The sequence below is a fragment of the Chrysochloris asiatica genome, unplaced genomic scaffold (genome assembly GCF_000296735.1).
Source record: "Chrysochloris asiatica unplaced genomic scaffold, ChrAsi1.0 scaffold00009, whole genome shotgun sequence".
Classification (NCBI taxonomy): domain Eukaryota; kingdom Metazoa; phylum Chordata; class Mammalia; order Afrosoricida; family Chrysochloridae; genus Chrysochloris; species Chrysochloris asiatica.
In genome coordinates this window covers 21,489,381-21,512,007 of record NW_006408527.1, presented here as the reverse complement: position 1 = coordinate 21,512,007, position 22,627 = coordinate 21,489,381, and the positions used below count along the sequence as shown (strand labels likewise).

The window sequence follows — 22,627 nt, the reverse complement described above, 5'->3', positions numbered from 1 at the left end:
TTCCAACACAGACTGTTTCTGGAAGAGTTGGAGTAATAGGCAAAGGTTGAGGGCAGGTAGCCAAGGGAGTTTCTGAGGGATCGGATCGTCTAGTAACTGTTATCTGAAATAAAGGGACAAGAAAAGCACTTCTCTCTACCCGTCTTCCACGTTACAGAACTGGAGCAGAATTAGAAGGAAGAAAAGAAGAGTCCCTACTGATTGTTGTTGGGTAGTTTGGGGTTTTGTTTTTCTAAATTCCTACTCCCTCTCCATAATATCTCAATGGAGAAGTTAAACAAAAAAAAATCAAATCTAAATAGATGAGAAAAAACATCTCATGATGGTATAGAGAGACTTGGGTTCTAAGCCATTCACTAGCTGGGTTGCCTTGGACAAGTTGCTTAACCATGCTGAACATCAGTATCCTTATCCCGTAGTTGTAAAACTGGGGAAATATTATCGATGTCATAGGCTGTTGGGAGTATTAAAAAGAGTCTATAAATAGCAAAATACGTTTACTACTTGCTCTACTACTTCTGAGGAGAACTGGTTGTTTTCTGGTGTTCATGAATAAGAAGAGTGTAGTTGTGTAGTGCAAGACAGAGTTTATAGAGGCCAAATGTTGAGCAGGCAATCTGGGGTCTCTGGGAGCCTCCCTCTGGGTGTAACTCCCCAGAGAGTGTCTGAGGACCCGTGTGAGGAGGAGTCCAGCAGCCAGGCTGGCTCTGGGCCTGCAGACGGCTGTCCCTGGGGGACGTTCCCGGATGTCTGCTGTACACTCCCTCAGGGAGCTGGAAGAAGCAATGGAAACTTTTCTTCCTCAAGGTGAAACTTTCCACCGGGTTTAGGTTTTGGAGAACCACGGGGTGTCGGGATCGTGGGCTGCCTGCCGCCTGTAACGGGAGCTAGGGCAGGGCCCCCCACTTCCTGTGGAAGCTAATGAGCCTCGAGAAGGGAAGCCAGGAGCTACTGCTCCAGCCAGATTTGATTTCCTCCTTGTTTGAAGAGTGGTTACTTAACACCTTGGCTGTGACTTTCCCAGCCTCAGACAGAGTCCACAGGCCTCAACCCCTTGTATTTCATTCATGCATTTTGATTTCAAAGAACTGCTGAGCTCCATTCTGGAGAACGGGAGTAGGCAGGGAATGAAAGGTGGGGAATAAAATGCTTGAGCTCTGTGACCACACCTTGGCTTCCAGGCCAAGGCCAGCTCCAGCCAGTCTTCCTGCCTCCTGGGAAAACTGAAGGTGAGGAGGAAGGACCCATTCAGGAAACAGAGCATGTGAACAAACATGGGAACAAGTACAACAAGCAGAGTGATTTATCCATTAGCTGCACGATGGAGGAAGAGCCTGCAGGACTCTGTGTCTCAAACTTGAATGATGTACCAAACCAAAGCTGTTGCTGTCAATTTGGACACAGGACACCCCATGTACGTCAGAGTAGGGCTTCATTCTGTAGGGTTTTTAAATGGCTGCGACCTTTTAGAAACAGACCACCAGGGCTTTCTTCTGAGGCATGCAGAGTGAATTTGAACTGTTTACTTTTTAGAGTCCTGGTTTGGCACTGTGGGTTAATGCACTTGACTGCATAGTTGGTTTGAATTACAAGGTCGGCAGTTTGAGCTCACCAGCTGCTCCTAATACAGGGTTACTATGGGTCGAACTAACTCGATGGCACTTAACAACAACCTTTTGGTCAGTAGCCAAGTGTTTAATCATTTGAGCCACCCAGGAATTCCTTGAATAATGTACAGGTGCTTTTTAAAGGAAAATAATTCTCTTGAACCACTGAGGTTCTCAGACACCTTTCTTAGTCTGGGGCCTCAGAAAACACTGACTTGAGAAACTAAAGTCATTTCTTAAAAATGTCTTTCAATTATGAATTATCACTGCAAAGGAAATTGTCTTTATCACATATAAAATGCTTTAGATTGTCATTTCAAATTTCTTGTAGAATGTATGGATCCCTAAGAAGATTCCCATGGCCCCTGGAGTTTGCACACACTAGTTTAAGAAACAAGGGGCCCTGGTGACACAGTGGTTAAAGTATTTGGCTGCTAAATGAAAGATTGATGGTTCGAACCTGCCAGCTGCACTGTGGGAGAAAGATGAGGCAGTCAGTTTTCATATAAATGTACAGTCTCGGAAACCCTACAGAACAATTCTACTGTGTTTGATACGGTCATTATATGTCCCAATTGACACGATGCCAGTGGGTTAGCTTAAGAAACATTTCAATAGTGAAAAACAACAACAAAAATCCCATTTGATTCAAACGTGCTATAGTATTTCTTTACCGATAAGATTCAACCTTCTAATTCTGTATTCTCAGACAGAGTCATAGAACCCAGACTTAGAACTGGAAGAAGCGTTAAAGATGGTCTGACCCAACCTCTGAGTCAGTGTAGATGTGTTCTCTCTCACAGTAGCGACTTCCTGCTTCAATAGTATCTCAGTGACACACTGTGCATTTGTAAAGCTTTCCCTAGTCATTTCCTCCATCTTACCAGGCCCCTTCCTCCCCCTGTCCCCACTAAACCCCACAAAATAATCAGTTCATCGCCTGAGAAAGTCTGGGCTCTGTAATCAGATAGACCTGGGTTTGAATTTTGCTTTGCCACTCACTGGCCATGAGACCTGGCAAGCCACTTTGATGCCCCTCAGTTTCCTCATCAAGCAAGGAGAGCAGCGGTACCTGCCTCAGACAGTTATGGTGAAAATGAAGTCTGGCCAGGTACAGTGCCTTGTGCAGAGTAAGAGCTCAAGGAATGTCAATCTTTATTGTTAAGGAAATCTATTATTTGATGCAGCACACTGTCTCATAATTTGTTCCCTCATTTATCTGCATAAGGACGAGACATGCCTTACTCACCCCTGAATTCCTTTGCACTTTCTCAGAGCCCAGCATATGGTAGGCATTGCATTAGCACATGTAGACCTCCTGTCCACCTGTTGGAGCCTATGTTTTCCTTTGCTAGATATCTGTAATGGTAAGAGCTTAGTCTTGTGGGCATTGGTAGATATTGGTGGCTCAGTGGTAGAATTCTTGCCTTCCATGTAGGAGACCTGGGTTCAGTTCTTGGCAGTCAGTGTACCTCATACACAGCTACCATCTGTGTCAGTGGAGGCTTGCATGTTGCTATAATGTTGAATAGGTTTCTGCAGAGCTTCCAGACTAAGGCAGACTAGGAGAAAGGCCTGGCAATTTTATTCCCCAAACCAGCCAATAAAAATATCCTATTTGCAGCTGATCATAGGGATTGCATAGGACTAGGCAGTTATTCCATTGTGTATGGAGTTGCCATGAGTTAGGGGCCAACTCAATGGCTGCTCGCAACAATGTTCTTGTTAGTAAGAACCTGAACTTGTCCATATGATTAATAATTTGCCTCCCTTACAAACCACCCATCGGTCCTAGTCCTACCCTTTGAGACCGACCATACAGCAAGTATGAGTCTAACTCCTTATGACTAACAGACCTTCAGCTCTTTGAGGACAGCCATTGTATCTCTACATACTCTTACCTTCTTCAGTTGCTTTCACTGATTCTCACAGAAATAACTTCTGATCCCTCACCATCCATTTCACTTTAAACATACTGCAGTCCACAAAGGTCCTTCTTAATGTGATGTGTTCATAACTGGACATGGGATTACAGTGACAGCTGGCCAGTGTAGAGGAATGTTTTTAAGGCAGCTCCACCTCTAAGTCTAAACAGCACTCACAGATCGAGGCTGACTGGAAAGGGCACAGAGCATGCTGAGTATTCGAAAGAGCAAGTCTCAGATGAAACCAGTACTGTAAAGAACCAGCAATGCAAGTAAGTCCACATGTGGAAACCAGGGAGCTGATTAGATGTTTACACTCCAGGTAAGAAACAGATGTGCAGGTAGAAACAGGTGGAATGATCAGTGCCAAATGGCGTTAATCAAGGATAACATCTTACAGGAGTGGGTGTTGGAGTAAGGCAGGGCTTGACGGACACCACGTCTCATCTCCCCTTGCAGATGATATGGACCTGGACGAGCTCCAGCTAGAGATGGAAGACTCAAAGCCACACCTCAGTGTCCAGTGTAGTCCGCTTCCAGGTGAGAGGAGTGCCTGGTCATTGGGCTCAGGACTGGGGAGGGGGGTGTATATCATCTAGATGAGATGCCTGTTTCTGCAGCCAAACATCAAGAACTTTCTTTGCCTGTGACCCAACTACTGGAGGAGGGCAGCCTCCTTTCAAAATATCTGGGAAAGAAGCTAGGGTTCTCTCCCTTGGGTGGCTGCTTGTGGGGAGCAGAGAGGGCCAAAGCAACCTTTACAAGTCAACTGATTACAGATCATTCATCCAGCAGCAATCCCATCTCACCGAGGAGAGAAACAGGAAAGAATGCCTTAGCCCAATTGCTCTGTATGGAGTCTTATTAATCCCTCAGTCTTAGTCTCTCACCATCGAATCCTAGAGCTGGGTGGAATGTGGAAGGTAACCTTCTCCACCTCTCTCTACTCCCTCCTAAGAAGATTACAATCTTTTTCTTACAACTCCTTTAAAGCTTTCTTAGAAGCACCCTGGGTGCTTTCATACAGAAATATCAAATCCTGATAGCTGAGGAAACAACCATCGCAATCCAATCTAAATTCATCTGGTTGGGAGGAAAGAAAGAAAATTCTCTTTATCTTGAATGCAAGTCAAACCTAAGATGTTTCCCTTGAGTATAAAATGGTAATAGGGCAGCCCAGAAAATAGCAAAACATTGCAGAAGCCAGGGTAGGTGCTGTTCAGAAGGTTTGAACGAAGCGAACGGCATTACTCTTCTATTTCACTCCACCTTCACTTTCTAGTTTTCCATATTTTCTAGGTCTTCCCCACTCTTGCCTTCTCTAAGACCTAAAGAGAGTTTGCCTGACCCTGTCCTACACCTGCGCTCAATACTAAGTGACAACGCACGCCCTCTAGTGCCAGCCCCACGCTAGAGCACCAACCCAACCTGGGAGGAAACAGGTGGTGTTTTTTTCGGACTTGGAAACCCACATGCTTCACAATGGTTCAGAAATTGCACCTCTGAAAACCAATCATCAGCAGAGTTGAGGTAAAACAGGAAATTCTGAAAGACAATCCAACTAGAACTTGCTTTTAATAGCTCATACAAATGATCAAATAAATCATGGTACATCCATATGGTGAAGTATTTATCATACAGCAACTGAAAACATGTTTTCAAGGAATATAAATTTTTAACTTAGAAAAAGAGAATAAAAAACCATATGTAGTAAAATCCCAATTTCATTTTAAAATACATATACCTACATGTATTTTTTTAAAGCTGGAAGGAAGTGTACCAAAACGATCTGTTCTCTCTGAGATGTGAGACCATAAGCAATTGTTATTTTTCTATGTTATATCTTCCAAATGTTCTCAATTACCACCTATTATTTGGCAATCAGGAAAAATGTGTTTAAAAAACAGCTCCCACAAAAGCCTTTCAAGTCCCCGAGCTACCTGGCAATTGAAGAACAAGAGTCTGAAGGCAAAGAAATAATATGTCCAACATTACAAGGTGATGTAAGAACAGACCCTGGGAAGAGAGATGAAACACATCTGGATCTCACCCATTCCATGAGGAACTTGTTGGAAAGCCCCACAAGTTTTCTATAATTAGATTTTTTAAAAATTTATTTATTTGCCTCAAAAATATAGAATTTGAAATGTGAAGAGCCAACGTGGTGCAGGACCTGGTCAGGACTCCTTCATAAGGACACCTGTGAGGGTCACTGGGCACTAATGGGAGAAGCAGAGCATCAAACTGCTGAGTGGTGACTCTTTGGGCAGTCCCTCACACTTCTGTGTCTCTACCTCGGCCATTTTCCCAGGTCTCCTACGCTCTCCACTCCTTTATGCTAGCCTGTCTCTCCTTTTCTTCCAACTGCTACTCCTTTGGAAAGACATCTTAGTTTCCTATTTCCCCAGTGCCTGGATCTGAATTGCATTAATTTGCACTGTGTATATGTTTATATGTGTTTCTATTGAGTCCAAATCAGCTCAATGGCAGCTAACAACATTAGGAGGAGGGTTAGTGTTCACCCCATTTGCTGCTCCTTGAAAGAAGAGCTGTGTATATTACCTCCTGTCTGTTCCCTCAGGCTGGGAGCTCTCTAAGGGTGAGACTGTGACTGTGACCCTTAGAATGGATGTCCTCTGAGTGTAAAGACCATGTCTGCCTCCCTGGCTTTGCCCTCAGGACTCAGCAGAGTAGCCTCTGGCCCTGGAGTAATGTCTAACCCTCTCTCCTACAGGCCCCTTCAAGCCCTGTGAGCACCTCTTTGAGAGTTGGGGTATCCGCCTGGCAGTGTGGGCCATCGTGCTGTTCTCTGTCCTCTGTAATGGGCTGGTGCTGCTGACCGTGTTTGCCAGTGGGCCAGTCCCCCTTCCCCCAGTCAAGTTTGTGGTAGGTGCAATTGCAGGTGCCAACACCTTGACTGGCATCTCCTGTGGCCTACTTGCCTCCGTGGATGCCCTGACCTTCGGCCAGTTCTCTGAGTATGGAGCCCGCTGGGAAACGGGGCTGGGCTGCCGAGCTACTGGCTTCCTGGCGGTGTTGGGCTCGGAAGCCTCGGTGCTGCTGCTCACTCTGGCCGCCGTGCAGTGCAGTGTCTCCGTCTCCTGCGTCAGGGCCTATGGGAAGGCCCCCTCCCTGGGCAGCGTCCGAGCGGGGGCCCTTTGCTGCCTGACGTTGGCAGGGCTGGCTGCAGCCCTGCCCCTGGCCTCGGTGGGAGAATATGGGTCCTCTCCACTCTGCCTGCCGTACGCCCCGCCCGAGGGTCAGCCAGCAGCGCTGGGCTTCGCCGTGGCCCTGGTTATGCTGAACTCCTTCTGCTTCCTGGTAGTGGCTGGTGCCTACATCAAACTCTACTGTGACCTGCCCCGAGGCGACTTCGAGGCCGTGTGGGACTGCGCCATGGTGAGGCATGTGGCCTGGCTCATCTTTGCCGATGGGCTCCTCTACTGTCCCGTGGCCTTTCTGAGCTTCGCCTCCATGCTGGGCCTCTTTCCTGTCACCCCAGAGGCCGTCAAATCAGTCCTGCTCGTGGTACTGCCCCTGCCAGCCTGCCTCAACCCTCTGCTCTACCTGCTCTTCAACCCCCACTTCCGGGATGACCTGCGCCGGCTCAGGCCCCGTACGGGGGTCCCAGGTCCCCTAGCCTATGCTGCTACCAGCGAGCTGGAGAAGAGCTCCTGCGATTCCACCCAGGCCCTGGTCACCTTCTCTGATGTGGATCTCATTATGGAAGCTTCTGAGGCTGGGCGACCTCCTGGGCTGGAGACCTATGGCTTTCCCTCAGTGACCCTCATTTCCTGTCAGCAGCCAGAGGGCCCCAGGCTGGAGAGCAGTCATTTTGTAGAGCCAGAGGGGATCCACTTTGGGAATTCTCAACCTTCCATGGATGGAGAACTGCTGCTGAGGGCAGAGGGAGCCTCAGGAGGCAAGGGCTTGTCAGTGGGTGGGGGTTTCCGGTCATCTGGATCAGCCTTTGCCTAACACTTAGAAATGTCCCTCTCCATTCTTCTAAGCTCTTCCCTCCCTCGCTCCCTCTTCCATGAATGATGGCTGCTTGTAAAATAAATACAACCGAAAGTCAACAGTGTGATCCATAGCAGGATACCCCAGTCTCTGACTCAACTGGCCTCCTCTCTTCTATGGCCATCACCAACGGGTGCTTCTTGACCTTACTCAGCTTCAGATCCATGTTGAGTCTTTTCCCTGTTACATCTGAACCTGTGGACCAGAGACCTGGAAATGTGTCTGCTTAGGGGAAATGAGGAAAGCAAAAGACAACGAAGTGGGGGCAGGCTGAACAGGTCCAGGATCAGGACACAGTGTGGAGGGGACCTCACATAGAAGGGCCAAGCTGCCAAAGGCAATTGGACATCTCCTTTATACTCATGGATAAGAGACAAAATGTGTTCTGTGTGGCATTAATCTTGGGGTATGCTATGTAAAAAGACTTCCTACTGAAACAAGTTTGGGAATACATTACGTATTACATCCCTTTCCTAGAGATTCACAAGGCATATTCGTGCAGTAAAGACTGGGAATTTCTGCAGCAGTAAAACCTGTTGTTTATGTTAAGTGCCATCGAGTCGATTCTGACCCATAGTGACCCTGTATAGGGTTTCTGAGGAGCAGCTGGTGAGCTTTAACCACCGACCTTGCAGTTCAAATGATTTTGCTGTCTGGCACATTAACCCACAGCACCACACCAGGACTCCCTGTTAGACTTTGTTTATTCCAGCCCCCCAGATTATTTGCCAATAGGTTTTTGTTTGGTTAGTTGGTTTATATGGAATATCTATGAGCATCTCACAGAACTTAGCACTGCTCTCTCTCAAGGGACTCCTCCTTGTACTGCCTGGTGCTTACCCAGTGACATCACAAGATGTCACCAATTCTTGAAAACTCTAATCCTAGGAGCTTGCCTTAGGATGAGGGAGGTACTGAGGCAACTCTACTATCCCAGCCCTCTTATCCTACCCTGGGAAGGAAGGGGGAGACCTTGGATTCTAGCCTCAGCTCCCTGAGTTGGGACAGAGGCTGAGTGTTCCCACTCCCTCCCCAAGCCCAGGCACCAATAGAACTTTTGCTTTCAGGGTCTGCAGCAGATGAGGTACCCAGGAAAAACTGTGACTGGGTTTTCTCTGGCACCATCTTATGGTTCTCCATCATATACCTCCTGCCACAAGCCTGGTCTTCATCCTTGGTCCTGCCTTCCCTGTGGGTCAGGGGCCCTTAATCAACAAAGAGGAGAGATATTTATATACTAGGATGCATTATAGGGTTCTGGGGTTCCTTGGGTGCTCCAAAAGAGGCCACAGATTCTTCTATCTCCCTCCTTATGACCTTCTACCTTATGGTTTGCCAAGTGCCTTGAAGGTTTCCACAGAGCACCCAATACACACACATGTTCAATCTCACATCGAGGGAGTGAGAGCTGGGATATCCTTACAGACAGAAAAGGTGATTCTTACAGACAAAAAAGAACCCAAGAAATGAGTGAGACTTATTCCAGGACACCGCTGCATCAGGAGAACTGGAGCCTGGATACCTGAAACCTGAATCCTGTCATGGTCACCAACCAGACCCCATCCCAGGGTCTCTACCACTAGACAACCCTAAGAAGGTCCTAGTTTCATGACCTGCAGTTTAGCTTCTAGTCTGTCTTCCTGCTACCACCAATGACTAATAGAAACTCTGGGTCAGGTCAACAAGGCCCCCTAAGCTTGTTGAGAGGTATAAGAGAGATCATGGCCACAAGAACTTGACACGTTTCTAAATCTTGTGTGGTCGACTGTGTTACCCAGACTCTTGCAGGGTCTGAAGATGAATGTGCTGATCTTGCAATCCAAGAAGAATCTTAGCATCCTAGCACAGGGTCATACTTAGAAGGGTGGTGGTGGTTGTGTGCCAATGAGTTGATTCCTACTAATAGCAACCCTGATTCACTATGCTACCAGAGCTCCTTAGACTCAGAGTGGGCACTCACTAAATGATAGTGTGTTTATCAGTTGGTTATTTGAGAATTCCTTGTGAGTTATTTGACACAGTGGTTGTTACAACATTGGGCTCAAACATGGCAACAATTGTAAGAATGGTACAAGACTGGGCAGTGAGTTGTTCATAGGGGCACTATGAATTAGGACCGACTCAACAGCACCTAAAAAACAACAGCGACAACTATTTCCCTAGAGTGGATCAAGAGCCCTTGATGGGAGGAATTTTATCTTTTGGGGACGCTGAGAATTGGTGACACTTAGGACTCCTGGTGTGGCACTATAGGATCAGCACTGGACTGCGAGCCACAAGGTCAGTGGTTCAAATCCACCATTTACCCATTGGAAACCCTGTACAGGATTGCTATGAGTTCGAATCAACTCTACAACACTTAGCAACAACATCAGAGCCCTGATAACACAGTAGTGAAGGACTTGACTGCTAACCAGAAGGTCTTCAGTTTAAACCTACCAACAGCACCATGGGAGAAAGATGAGACTGTATGCTTCCATAAAGATTACAGCCTTGGAAACCCAAGGGACAGCTCTATTCTGTCCTATGTTGTGTTGTTGTTTAGTGCCATCAAGTGGCTCTGCCTCGTGTAGGGTTTTCAAGGAGTGACTGGTGAGTCTAAACCACCAATCTTGCAGTTCAAACTGACCTTGCAGTCCAGCGCATTAGCCCACAGCGCCACACCAGGACTCCTGCTCTGTCCTATATATAGGGTCGCTGTATATCAGAATCGGCTCAGTGGCAATGGTTTCTCTTTGGTTGGTGTTTTTTTAAATCTGGGAAAGTAGTTCTCTGAGATGTCCCAGGGATGACAAAGTTGGTGTCATTCAGGAATTATTTAAGACTCTCCCCTGTCATTGGTGCCCACCATGAAGTCAGGGGCCAGCCTTGAGTGGAGTGGAGCCAGGTGTTGGAAGTGTAGCAGTTATGGGCATTGTTCCCTACAGGCGACCTCTTCCACATAAGGGAGATGACTACTTGTCAGCTTCAGGCTCTAGTGGCATCATTACCACCATATCTTCTGCTTCTGAAAATCATGAATCTGCTAAGGTTGGACCTTCTGGAAGAGATCGGGGAAGGGAGCGAGGTATTTGTTATGAGCTATGGTCATTAAACAAAAAGTCAAATTGATGTTGTACATTTACCCAAAATAAAGCTGTGCTACTGTAAAGTTTCTTTGTTTTTGACAGGATTGCTAGTAAGTCAATATGTTACTCCTTCGGCTATCATAATGATCAGTAGTTCTGATGGACAATTATGTATGTCTTTGATTACATGCAAATCAAAAGGCATGTTATTAAATGCATGTAAATGCATTTTGTATGGTTGACAAAATCTCCCAAATCAGTGTTCATGGAAAAGAACCCTTCCCAGGGGGTTGTGGAGGTAGAAATGTTGCAATCAGCTAACCTGACATGTTTTGCCCTGGACTTTGGGTATTGTGCCCTCAGCAGACAGTGCCAACTGCAATCTCTTCTCAGACCAATTTGTAGAGAAGCGCTGCCTATAGTAAAAACATGGTTTTTAAGTACCTCTGTACATCTCTTAATTCAGTGCTAAGATTTGAAAACTATGGATTAACAAAGTCTTTCACTGGGCCTTCTCCTTAACTTCCTATCTCCACCTCTAGCCTCTTAATTTTTTCCCAAGAATCAAAGGTTAAGAGTTAAGGGAAGGCAAGTAGGAAGAAATGACAGCACTCATTGTTGTTGAGTGCCGTCGAGTCAGTTCCAACCCATAGCGACCCTGTACAGGGTTTCCAAGGAGCTGCTGGTGAGCTTGAACCACCGACCTTGCAGTTCAAATGGCTTTGCAGTCTGATGCATTAACTTACAGCGCCATACCAGGACTCCTTAATGATCTTTCTACAGGCCTGAGTAAGTGAGGATGATGGGAAGTAGCTAAAACCCTTGTTCCTCTCATCATCTCCTCTAACTACCTCTGCTCTGGTTTAGTAAATTCTCCCACCCACCACCTCCTACATCACTTATGGTTTCCAATCCCATGCTCTCTCCAGCTGTGTGAAGTGTAAGACTTGTCAAGATGTAAATATTTGGATTCTTCTGTACAATAAAGCACCAATGAAGTACCGTCTGTGTCTCTCCGCTCCTTTGTGAGAGAAGACAAGAGTTGTGGGTGTGGCAGAGGTGGGACTACTTTGAGAGTGGAGTCATCCAAGGCATCTTCCTCAGTCTGCCCTGAGTTCAGGGCCATCTGAAGCACAGCTAAGGAGGCATCGGAATCAATTCCACTCACCCACAGGAATTCAAGTGCCTATTGTGTGCCTGGTCCCGTTCAACACACAGAATGATCTGAAGAAAACAGTGAGTAGATTGGGCATTCTATTACCCAGACCCTGAATACCTTCTTAGGCCCAAACCTATTCCTGCGGCTTCTTGATAATGTGAATCCAATCAGTTTGCTTTCCTCCCCTTGAATGACCTTCCTCTCTCACTCTCTGCCTTGGATATCTTCTCCCTCAAGCCTGGCTTTGGAATGTGATGATGCCTCCAAGAGAACCAAGCAGGTTCCTCATCAGGGTAAGGAAAAGGGTAAGGCTGAGCTCAACAAAAACCTGCAACCATGGCTATGAGGTACTAGCCCCCGAATTTCGTTTCAGGGCCTTTTTGGCCTAACCCCTGACTCCCTGCTGAGAGGCCAATAACCTTATCATGGGCACCTGTCCTCCATTCTTCTTGAAGACTGAAAACACTAAGCCCCTCCACCCTCCGGCTCAATTGCAGGGAAGACCTTCTTTTTTTCAGGTGTTCTTGTTAGACTCTTTGATTGAGAGAAGCAGACACTACAGTTAACTCAAGTGGGTGTTTCTTGAGAGGATATGTGAGAAACAAAAAGAGTTCATACACAAGAATACATTCTCAGGGTTCAAATATACATATATGTATGTTTTTAAGAGTCTCCTTCCCATCCCTGTCCCTATCTGCCCACTTCCCAAATCCTTTCTGGTTACCTCTGTTATTCGTTTCTGGGAGGCACAAATGGCTGAGAACTTGGCTACTAACTAAAAGGTTGGTATTTTGAATCCACAGAGGCATCTTGGAAGAAGGGCCTGGTGATTTACTTTTAAAAAATCAGTCATTGAAACCCCTATGGAGCATGATTCTACTTTAACACATGGGGTCCCCATGAGCCAGAATTGACTCAATAGCAACTTGAAAAAAATAAATATTTCCAGAGTTTCTTTATGCATATACAAGCAAAATGTATATACATATATATATTCTTATTCTCCTTTTTACCAAATGGCCCAAACCCAAAAACCAAACCCGCTGCCATCAAGTTGGTTTAGACTCATAGTGATCCTATATAGTGCTTCCAAGACTAAATCTTTATGGGAGCAGACAGCCTCATCTTTTGCCCATGGAGCGGCTGGTGGATTTGAACTGTTGACCTTGTGATTAGCAGCCCAGTGCCTAACCCACAGTGCTACCAGGTCTCTTTTACCACACTTCTGCCTTCTGTCTTTTTTACCTATTACTGTAGATGTGGTGCTGTAGGATAAGCACTGGACTACAAGGTGGGTTTGAACCACAAGTTTGGTAGTCCAAATTCACCATTCACTCCTTGGAAATCCTATACAGTGTTGCTATGAGTTGGAACTGACTCAAGGACACTTAACAATATAGTTCAAAGATTTTTCCATATTAGTAAAGAGAACGGTTTTATTTTTTAAATAACCACTTATATCCCACTTTATGTTGTTGTCACAATTGAGTGACATCAAGTCAGTTCCAACTCATAGCAACCCTGTATAGGGTTTCTGAGGCTGTAAATCTTTACAGGAGCAGAAGGTCTCTTTTTTCTCCCATGGAACAGCTGGTAATTTTGAACTGCTGACCTTGTGGTTAGCAATCCCGTGCTTATCATACAGTGCCATAGCGCTACCTATATCCCATAATATAGATGTCTATTTCCTTCACCAGTCCCCTGCTGATGGACATTTGAATTTCTTAATCTCTTGATCTTACAAACAATACTGCAACAAGTAGACTTGTATATATATATATCATTTGGCACATGTATAAATGTATCTGTAAGATAAATTCCCAGAAGTGGAATTTCTGGGCCAAAAGAGTAATTCAAAGTAATTACATCTTTTCTTTACCTCATTGATTCTTCTCTGACTCACAGTCCATGTTTATTTATGACTTTTGCTGTTTTGTGCCTCCTTATGACCCTGGTTCTTCCTCAAAGCCTCTCTATGCACCCTTTCAGCTTCAGTTCCCAGGGTAATTCCCAGAGAGTGAAAGAGAATCTGACTAGTCAATTTCCTTTTTCCACACTTGGCCAAATCACAGGTCAGTGGGCAACTACTGATATCTGCTCTGCTCCACTGAATTGTAGTGTGTGAATGGGTATATTCGTGTGGAACCATACTGCACAAAACATGGTGGGCTATGTCAGGACTCCTCCTCTTGGAATGGGCAGTGGCCATGGCAGGTAAAGTGGCATAGCAGAAGGGATCACATGGGTCACAGTTGTCACATCCTTGTTCTTTAGTGATGGTTCAGTGATAGAATTCTCACGTATCAGGTTTGGGACCTGAGTTCAAATGATGGATGACATACATCATGCTCAGTCACCACCCATCTGTGGGTGGAGGCTCATGTGTTGATATGGTGCTAAATGGGTCTCCACAGAACTTGTAGATGGACTAGGAAGAAAGGCCTGGCAACCTGCTTGTGGAAATCAGCCAGTTAAAACTCTACGGATGATGTGGTTCTATCTGCAACCAAACATGGGCTTGGTACAGCACTGGGCAGCATTTTGTTCCATTTTACATGGGGTCCTCATTTGTTGGGGTAGCTAACAAAAGCAACAAAGTACAAAGAAAGTGTACAGTTAATTTGTTGGGGGGTGGGTAGTATCATTTGAAATGAGCATGTCTAAGTACATCCATGAAGATCCTGTTTCCTAACCTAAAGGTGCCACCTGGTCAGGAATTGTAAATAATGCAGAGCAATGGAGCCCTTCATGTTTATATCCCAGAGACCTACCACTCTGACCCTCATTTCAACAGGCCTGGGTCATATCTTAGGTGTGTCTTTCTGTTTAGAAGAAAGCAAAGTAGGCAGATATTATTAGAATGTTGTTGTTATATGCCTTCGAGTCCGTTCCGACTCATAGTGACCCTGTGAACAACACAACAGAACACTGCCTGGTCCTGCGTCATCCTCACAATTGTTGTTGTTTGAGTCCATTGTTGCAGCCATTGGCTAGTCAATCTACTTTACCAAGCATAATGTCCTTCTCCAGGAACTGGACTCTCTTGATAACATGTTTGAAATATGAGTCTCGCCATCCTGGCTTCTAAGGATCATTCTGGTTGTACTTCTTCCAACATAGATTTCTTTAGTTCTCCTGGCAGTCCAAATAATAGTAAGATTTTAAAGCCCATTAAATTCTCTCACCCATCAAGTTCTTTGTAATATTTCCTCCCTGGGCTATTACAGTGGTTGAAATTTCACCATTATTTCCCACAGCAAAACTTCTGGGAGCTAGAATTCATTGGGGCCGCCTTGTTTTTCTGTGTCTTGAGAGTTTGCCACCTTTGACAGTGTGCAATGTTATCACTTTTCCATTGCTCTCTATTAATGGGAAATATTTTTGTTTTCTTTCTCTGGCTCTCATAGGCCTTGCTGTAGTTACTTGTACTTTCAAGTTAGGCATGGGCCTTTGCTGAGGGCATCTGTTATTTTATTCTGCTCAGTAGCAACATCCCTTCTTATGGTAACATTAATTGGGCTTTCCTTCAGTCAAATACCCCTACTGCCTTCTAAGTACATATGGTTCAGGTGGGGTTGACTCCACTCCAGGTTTTAGCAGTGGGTATGTGACCCAAGTCTTGTCAGCTAACTTTATTATTCTCCTGATTACAAAGATAAGTCCAAGAATGAGCACCTAGCTCAAGTTCTTCTAATGAGACACAAAATCCCTGGATGGAAGTATCAATCCTAACCCCTCTGTATACAAGGTAGATAGGGATGGGTAACTTAGACATTGCTACCTAAAATGAGAGGGGCTATAGCTCTGGTAGCGTAGTGGTTATGAATCTGGCTGCAAACTGCAAGGTCAGCAGTTCGAAACTACCAGCTGTTCTGCAGGAGAAAGATGAGGCTTTCTGCTCCTGTAAAGATTTACAGCCTCAGAAACCCTGTACAGGGTCACTGTGAGTCGGAACCGACTCCACAGCATGAACTACCACCTCCACCATAAAGGGATAAAGTGACTGGCTTACAAGTTTTCAAGAGGGAGTTGAGTTTAAGAGTGTGCAGGGGAAGATAGAATCCCCTCTGAAGAGTTTTCATCTTGACTAGATGGGTCTGGTGAAGAGATGGGGCTAAGATTCTTATGATTCAAATGCAAGTAATTGTTATCATGACTAATTGCAACTGTCACAACTGTAAAGGTAGAAGTTTTGTAACAAAAACAGGGGAGTAGTTAATCTTATAGTAAAGAAACAGAGGACCCTGGGGCCATCAAGGGAGAAGAGTACAAGCAGAATGTGAGACCCTATCCAGAGAAGCAGCTACAATAGAGATGGAGACAGAGATGAGGACGTGGAGAGAGGGATCAGCTGAGGACCCTAGACTCATGGAAAGGAAGGGACTGAGTGCTGGCAGCCAGGAGGCAGGCTTGCAGAATGTGCCCTTTGGTGGTTTATTATATATTCCTGAGTGTTTTTGTGTACATCTCCCCATCCCTTCCTCCCCTCCAAAAAAAGAAAAACAGAGGGAGTGGAAGCAAATACTGTTGAATGATGATGCATGGAGGGGATTGTAATCATTGCAATGAAACAATTGTATAAAGCCCATGTTCTCCCATGTAAACTATCACTCAATTCACACACACACTCACACACACACAAATCCCTGGATGGTGCAAATAGTTTGTGCTCGACCACTAATCTAAAGCTTGGCAAATCCACCCAGTGGTGCCAGAGAAGAAAGACCTGGAGATATGCTTCTGCAAAGAATACAGCTAAGAACAATTTTCTCAGTAACACTTGGTGGTTGCCACGAGTTAGGATCAACTCAAGGACAACAGGTTAATGAGAATCAACCCTGGAGCTTTGGTGGAGCTAATAGATAAAAAGTCCTCTTCCTTGGAGTTGCTAGATTTGTAGGATTTAGAGCTGTCAGTGAATGGCTTGCCATTCAGAGAAATTCATCCTGATGGCATTATTTCAGCAACTGTACCTAGACATGTTGGAAGGTACAGTTGGACTTCTGTTTGTGGGTCAATTATTTAATTAGCTCAAATGAAATGGTTAAATTTCTGTTACTTGTAGCAAGAAGAACCTAGAGATGCTTCATTGATAAAACCCCCTTTCTACATCATTCCTTTCCCTTGACCCACCCATTGATCAATTCCAACTGTTAATGTGGAAGAATGGAGTCCTGGTGTGGCAATGTGGGTTAATGTGCTGGACTATAATGGTGGATTGAACTGGCAGGCTAGGCTATATGGTGTAGAAAAGGCAAGAGGATGCTGGAGGAGGGAGAGGATGAGAAGGGCAAGTGAGAAAGTAATTGAGATCAATCTCGTTACTTCATTGCTGAACTTGAGGTCCACATGCTCTATCCTCTTCTCTCAGATCTCAGAGTTTCAGAATCACAGAAATGTCAAGTGTCAGCACTGGGACAACCTGAGAGAGCATTAAGCCACCTCCTCATTTTATAAAGAAGGTAATGGAGGCCCACAGAAGAGGAATTCGCCCACTGTCCCACAATTACTTTGGGGGAGACAGAAGTGTAAATACCAGAACCGTGTCCATGTAATTGAATCTGGCTCTGGAGTCAGACAGGGTCTCAGTTTCATTATCTGTAAAGTGGGGATAATAATGTCTAAACTCTGAGGGTTATTGAGATTAGATTTTTCATGTCAAGAGCTTAGTTCAGTGTCTGAAATATTAAGTACTTGAGAAATGTCAACTGCTGGCGTTCTGCTCCCATAAAGATTAACAGCCTCGGAAACCCTGTGCAGGGTCGCTATGAGTCGGAACCGACTCCACGGCACATAACAACAACAACAATTATTACTATATGCCCAATCCATTAAATGAGAGAGCTGGGCTGTCTTCCTGGGAAGGACAAAGAGTATCCAGAGGACCTACTCCTAAAAGGGCAGGTAAAAGCTATGGGATACTTTGGGGAACCCATTGGTGGAACTGGGGTGGAGGTATAGTGATTGGACCCATGCAAGAGGAACCTACTTGTTCATTTAGAGGTAAATTGTGAGCCATTGGGAGAAGAAAAGCTACACAGTCCCTCAAAAGATGCCACTGTACTACCTGGCCTATGGTCAAGCAGTTCCTCAAATATAACTCCCAGGTTTAGAGAGAACTAGAGACTAAAAACCCATCCTCTTCTCACCAAACTGTTGGTCATTAGAACCACCAAGCCACTTGTGGGAGAGAGATGTCTGATGGGGAAGGGTAGTGGTAGGGTGAGATGGGAGCTCTGCTCTGGATACCGTGCTATCCTTGATATAAATTGAGAGCTGGGGAGAGGGATGAGCACTCTCTGGGGGTCATGGCAGGAGGCAGGGGTGGCTTGCCAAGAAGCCAGGAGAAAGTGGAATTGTTTCTGTGTGAGCATGTCTCTGTTGCCCTAGCCTCTCTCGGCTTCCCGGGAGCTCTGGCAGCCCTCTGAAGTCAGGGACTCCAAGCAGCCCTGTAGCAGCCACTGGGGAGCAGGTTCTGAAGTCATTGCCCCACACCCTCCCGTGCTTCCCTCCCTTAGGCTGCCCCAACCTAAACAAAACAACCTGGGCAGGGGGGCCACATGCTGATGGAAAAATACACACTTGAGCTGGAGAAGGAGCTTTATTTGTGTGTGTTGAATTCCCTTAGCAGCCGAAGGATAAATAGCTAGTCCCCAACCTTAGCTCAGAGACTGCCCACAAGGTGGGTGGTAAAATCTGTTCTTATTTAGATAGTTTTGGGGGAGAGGTGGAGAGGGAGACTGGGGGCAGCAGGAGAGGGGAGCTTGGAATCTAAAATGTTTATATGATCAGTCATGGATGTCATCTCTCCTCTTTAATTAGGGGAGTGGAGTTGAGAAACTTCTCTCAGCTTGCTTGTCACAGTAACAGAGCACACTGGCAAATGGGCTGGGGGCAGAAGCAGCTCTTTGGGGCTCATTGAACTGCTGTCTCCAGCCACCAGTCCCCTGAACAAATGTTAGCATGGTGCCCGGTTCTGCACTGGGCTTTGTAAGCATCATCACTTCCAATCCTGCCAAGCACCTCAAGAGTTAGGTATTAGCTCTGGTTAAACAAGGAGAAAATGGAAACACAGAAAGACTGAAAAGTGCAGTACATACAGCCTCATGTGGCTGGGCTGGAGCCAGTCTTCTTGATCCCAGGGTTCATTCTTTTACATCTTTCCCCATTCTTCACTGGACTGGGAGTTGTTGTTGTTAGGTACTGTTGAGCTGGTTCTGACTCATAGTGTCCCTGTATAAGGTTTCTGAGCTGCTGGTGACTTTGAAGTGTTTTGGTTCAAACCGAGTTTGTGGTCCAGCGCATTATCCCACAGTGCCACACTAGGACTCCTGGGCTGGGAGGAGGAACCTTGTAATCCTTCAAACCAAAAACACCAAACCCATTGCCACCAAGTCAATTCTGATTAACAATGACCCTATATACAGTTTCTGAGATGGTAAATCTTTAAAGGAGCAGCTAGTTTCATCTTTTTCCTGTGGAGAGGCTGGTAGGTTTGAACCACCTCATACTTGTTAAATCAGGAAGGATGGATAACTTCTAATAGAATTTGACTCTGACATTTCTTGAGATTAGAGAGAAGTTCCTTATCTCTAGTTGTTGTTATTAAGTGCCATCAAGTCAGTTCTGACTCATAGCGACCCTGTATAGGGTTTCCAAGTAGCATCAGGTAAGCTTGAGCCACCGACCTTGCAGTCCAGTGCATTAACCTGCAGCACCACACCAGGACTTCATATCTCCAGTAGTCAGACAATATACACAGATACAAATGAACAGTATTTCCAGGTAGGTACAAGTGCTAAAGGAATAGAGTGTCACTGTACCAAAGAGAAATGGTTGACATTCAACCATTTCAAGTTAGCATATGATCAAGAGCCAGTGATACTAGAGGAAGAAGTCCACACGATGCATTGAACGCATTGGCAAAGAACAAGACTCCAGGAATTGATGGACTACAATTTGAAATCTTTCAATTTGATGAAGTACTGGAGGCACTCACTCAAGTATGCCAACAAATTTAGAAGACAACTACCTGTCCAACTAACTGGAAGAGACCCATAGTTGTGCCCATTCTAAAGAGAGGTGACCCAACAGAATGTGGAAATCATTGGACAATATCACTGATACCCAATGTGAGTAAAATTTTACTAAAGGTAATACTGAAACAACTGCAACCATATATTGACAGAAAACTTCCAGAGGTTCAAATTGGTTTCAGAAGAGGACATGGAACAAGGGATATCATTGCTGATGTCAGATGAGTTTTGGCTAAAAGCAGAGAATACCAGAAAGAGATATAGTTGTGCTTTATTAACTACGCAAAGGCTTTTGATTATGTGGATCGTGACAAACTATGGACCACATCGCAGAGAATAGTATTCTGGAACACTTAATTGTACTCATGAGGAACCTCTACATAGACCAAGACATAATTATTTAAACAGAACAAGGGAACACTGGATGGTTTAAAATTAGGAAAGGTGTGTGCCAAGGTTTTCTTTTACCATACTTATTCAATCTGTATGCTAGTGAATCTGAGAAGCTGGGTTCTATGAAGAAAATCGTGGCATCATGATTAGAGGAAGACTCATTAACAACCTGCAATATGCAGATGATACAACCTTGCTTGCTGAACATGAAGAGGACTTAAAATACTTACTGATGAAGATCAAAGACCACAGCCTTCGGTATGAATTGCACCTCAACATAAAGACAACAAAAATCCTCACCACTGGACCAATAAATAACACCTTGATACATGGATAAAAAACCAAAGTTGTCAAAAACTTCAATTTGCTCAGATCAATTAACACTCATGGAAGCAACAGTCAAGAAAACAAACGACATATTGCATTAGGCAAATCTGCTTCATGAGACCTCTCTGAAGTGTTGAAGAGCAAAGATGTCAGTTTGAGGACTAAGGTGTGCCTGACCCAAGCCATGGTATTTTCAATAACTTCATATGCATGCAAAAGTTGGACAGTAAATAAGGAAGACCGAAGAAGAATTGATGCATTTGAGCTATAGTGTTAGAGGAAAATATTAAAAGTACCTTGGACTTGGAAAGGAATAAACCAATCTGTATTGGAAGAACAGTCAGAATGCTCCCTAGAAGCCAAGATGGCCAGACTTCATCTTTCATACTTCAGACATTATCAGGAGGGACCAGTCCCAGGAGAAGGATATCATGTTTGGTAAAATGGAGGGTTGAAGAAAAAGAGGAAGAAACCCCCCCTCCCCCAAGGAGATGGACTGGCACAGTGACAATGTAGCAATAATTGTGAGGTTAGCGCAGAACTGGGCAGTGTTTCATTCTGTTGTGCATAGGGTTGCTATGAGTCAGTACTGACTAATGGCACCTAACTACAACTAGTACTCTGAAAAAAAAAAAAAAGGATTAGGATAATGTTCTGTGGGCCGAGCATGACTGTGGTTCTTGGTGCTGCTTTAGATGGGACAGATGCCAAAATGAGACCTATCATGAAACCGTAGGAGGTGGAAGAAATAGCAAATGTGAAAGCAGGTATGCTCATGAGATGAAAAGTAGGCCAGATGACTGGAGTGTGGTGTACAAGGGGAGAGTGCAGTGAAGATAAGTAGGTCAAGCAAGCAGGGGTCAGATTGTGAGGCCCTTCTGGGCCAGAGGAGATTGTTTGTTTTCTAATTACAAAAGGAAGCCACTTGGAGGTTTTAAGGTAGGAAGCACAATTTGGTTTACACCATCAAAAGATTATTCTTGCACTATTTAGCAGGGTCTGTGAAGGATCAAGGATGGAGGCAAGGAGACAAGATGGAAGACTGAATATAGTGCAGAGAGAGATTACTGAAACTTTAATGACTGCTAGAAGTAGAGGTAGAAGAAATGGCTGGCAGAGCTGACCATCTCTTATTTCACATCTGGATTTAACCCAGAGTCCTGCTGTGGTGCTGCGGGTTAATGCGCCAGGCTGAGAAGCCATTTGAACTGCAAGGTTGCAGTTCAAGCTCACCAGCTGCTCCTTGTAAACCCTACACAGGGTCGCTATGGGTCAGAACCGACTCGATGGCACTTAACAAGAACAAATAAGCACATGGCATTTCCCTGGCTAGTGATTGGCTTCAGGTGGTTCAATCAGGGCCTTTTATTCCATAGCACGCAGAACCTTCTGGCCAGCTGCACATGATTAAGAATGTACATAACCCTCATTGCTACTGGAGGGTAAAAACTTACGGAACTAATAGCCTGAGGGAAAACTGTTATTACAGTTAGCAGATGGAAAGAAATGGAGATTTTTATGTTGTTGACTCTTTGAATCTATCAACCCAGATATGTGCCCACCCCTAGACTTGTCATTTAGTTAGGAAACACATTTCCTTTATCATCAGTTTGAAATATATTACACTCACAACTGAAAGTATTCTATATTATATACTAGTATAATAGGGACCCCAAACATGACTTTATTATGCATGAGTTTAAGACACAAACCAGGAATAAAATTATTTCCTGGAAGCCATCTAAGGCACAACTACTGATCTTCCCAAATACAGAAGAAAGAAGAGTGATAAAAAGTGTGAGGATCCTTGGAATCAACTAGTCCAATAGACCACTGGAACATGTGAACATCAGTCACCATGACTATGAGACCAGAAGAACTAGATAGTGCCCAGCTACCACTACCAACTGCTCTGAAAGAGATCACATTAGAAGGTCCTGGAAAGAGTGGGAGAAAATATGGAACAATACTCAATATTACAAAAAATACCAAGTTTACTGGTCAGAAAGAGGCTGGAAGAACCTGAGACTGTGGTCCTCGGGCATCTTTCAGGTCTGGAATTGAACTCACTCTCCTAGCTTAATTTTCAGCC

General features: G+C 44.9%; 1 protein-coding gene across 1 annotated transcript in view; it reads left to right on the top strand.

Moving 5' to 3' along the window:
- Nucleotides 1-7,576, top strand: part of LGR6 (leucine-rich repeat containing G protein-coupled receptor 6) — a 147,547-nt gene extending 139,971 nt beyond the window's left edge. Inside the window, 2 exon segments of the mRNA XM_006834223.1 lie at nucleotides 3,992-4,072; nucleotides 6,267-7,576. Coding sequence (XP_006834286.1) covers nucleotides 3,992-4,072; nucleotides 6,267-7,576 — 1,391 coding nt within the window.
- The last annotated feature ends 15,051 nt before the right edge of the window (nucleotides 7,577-22,627 follow it).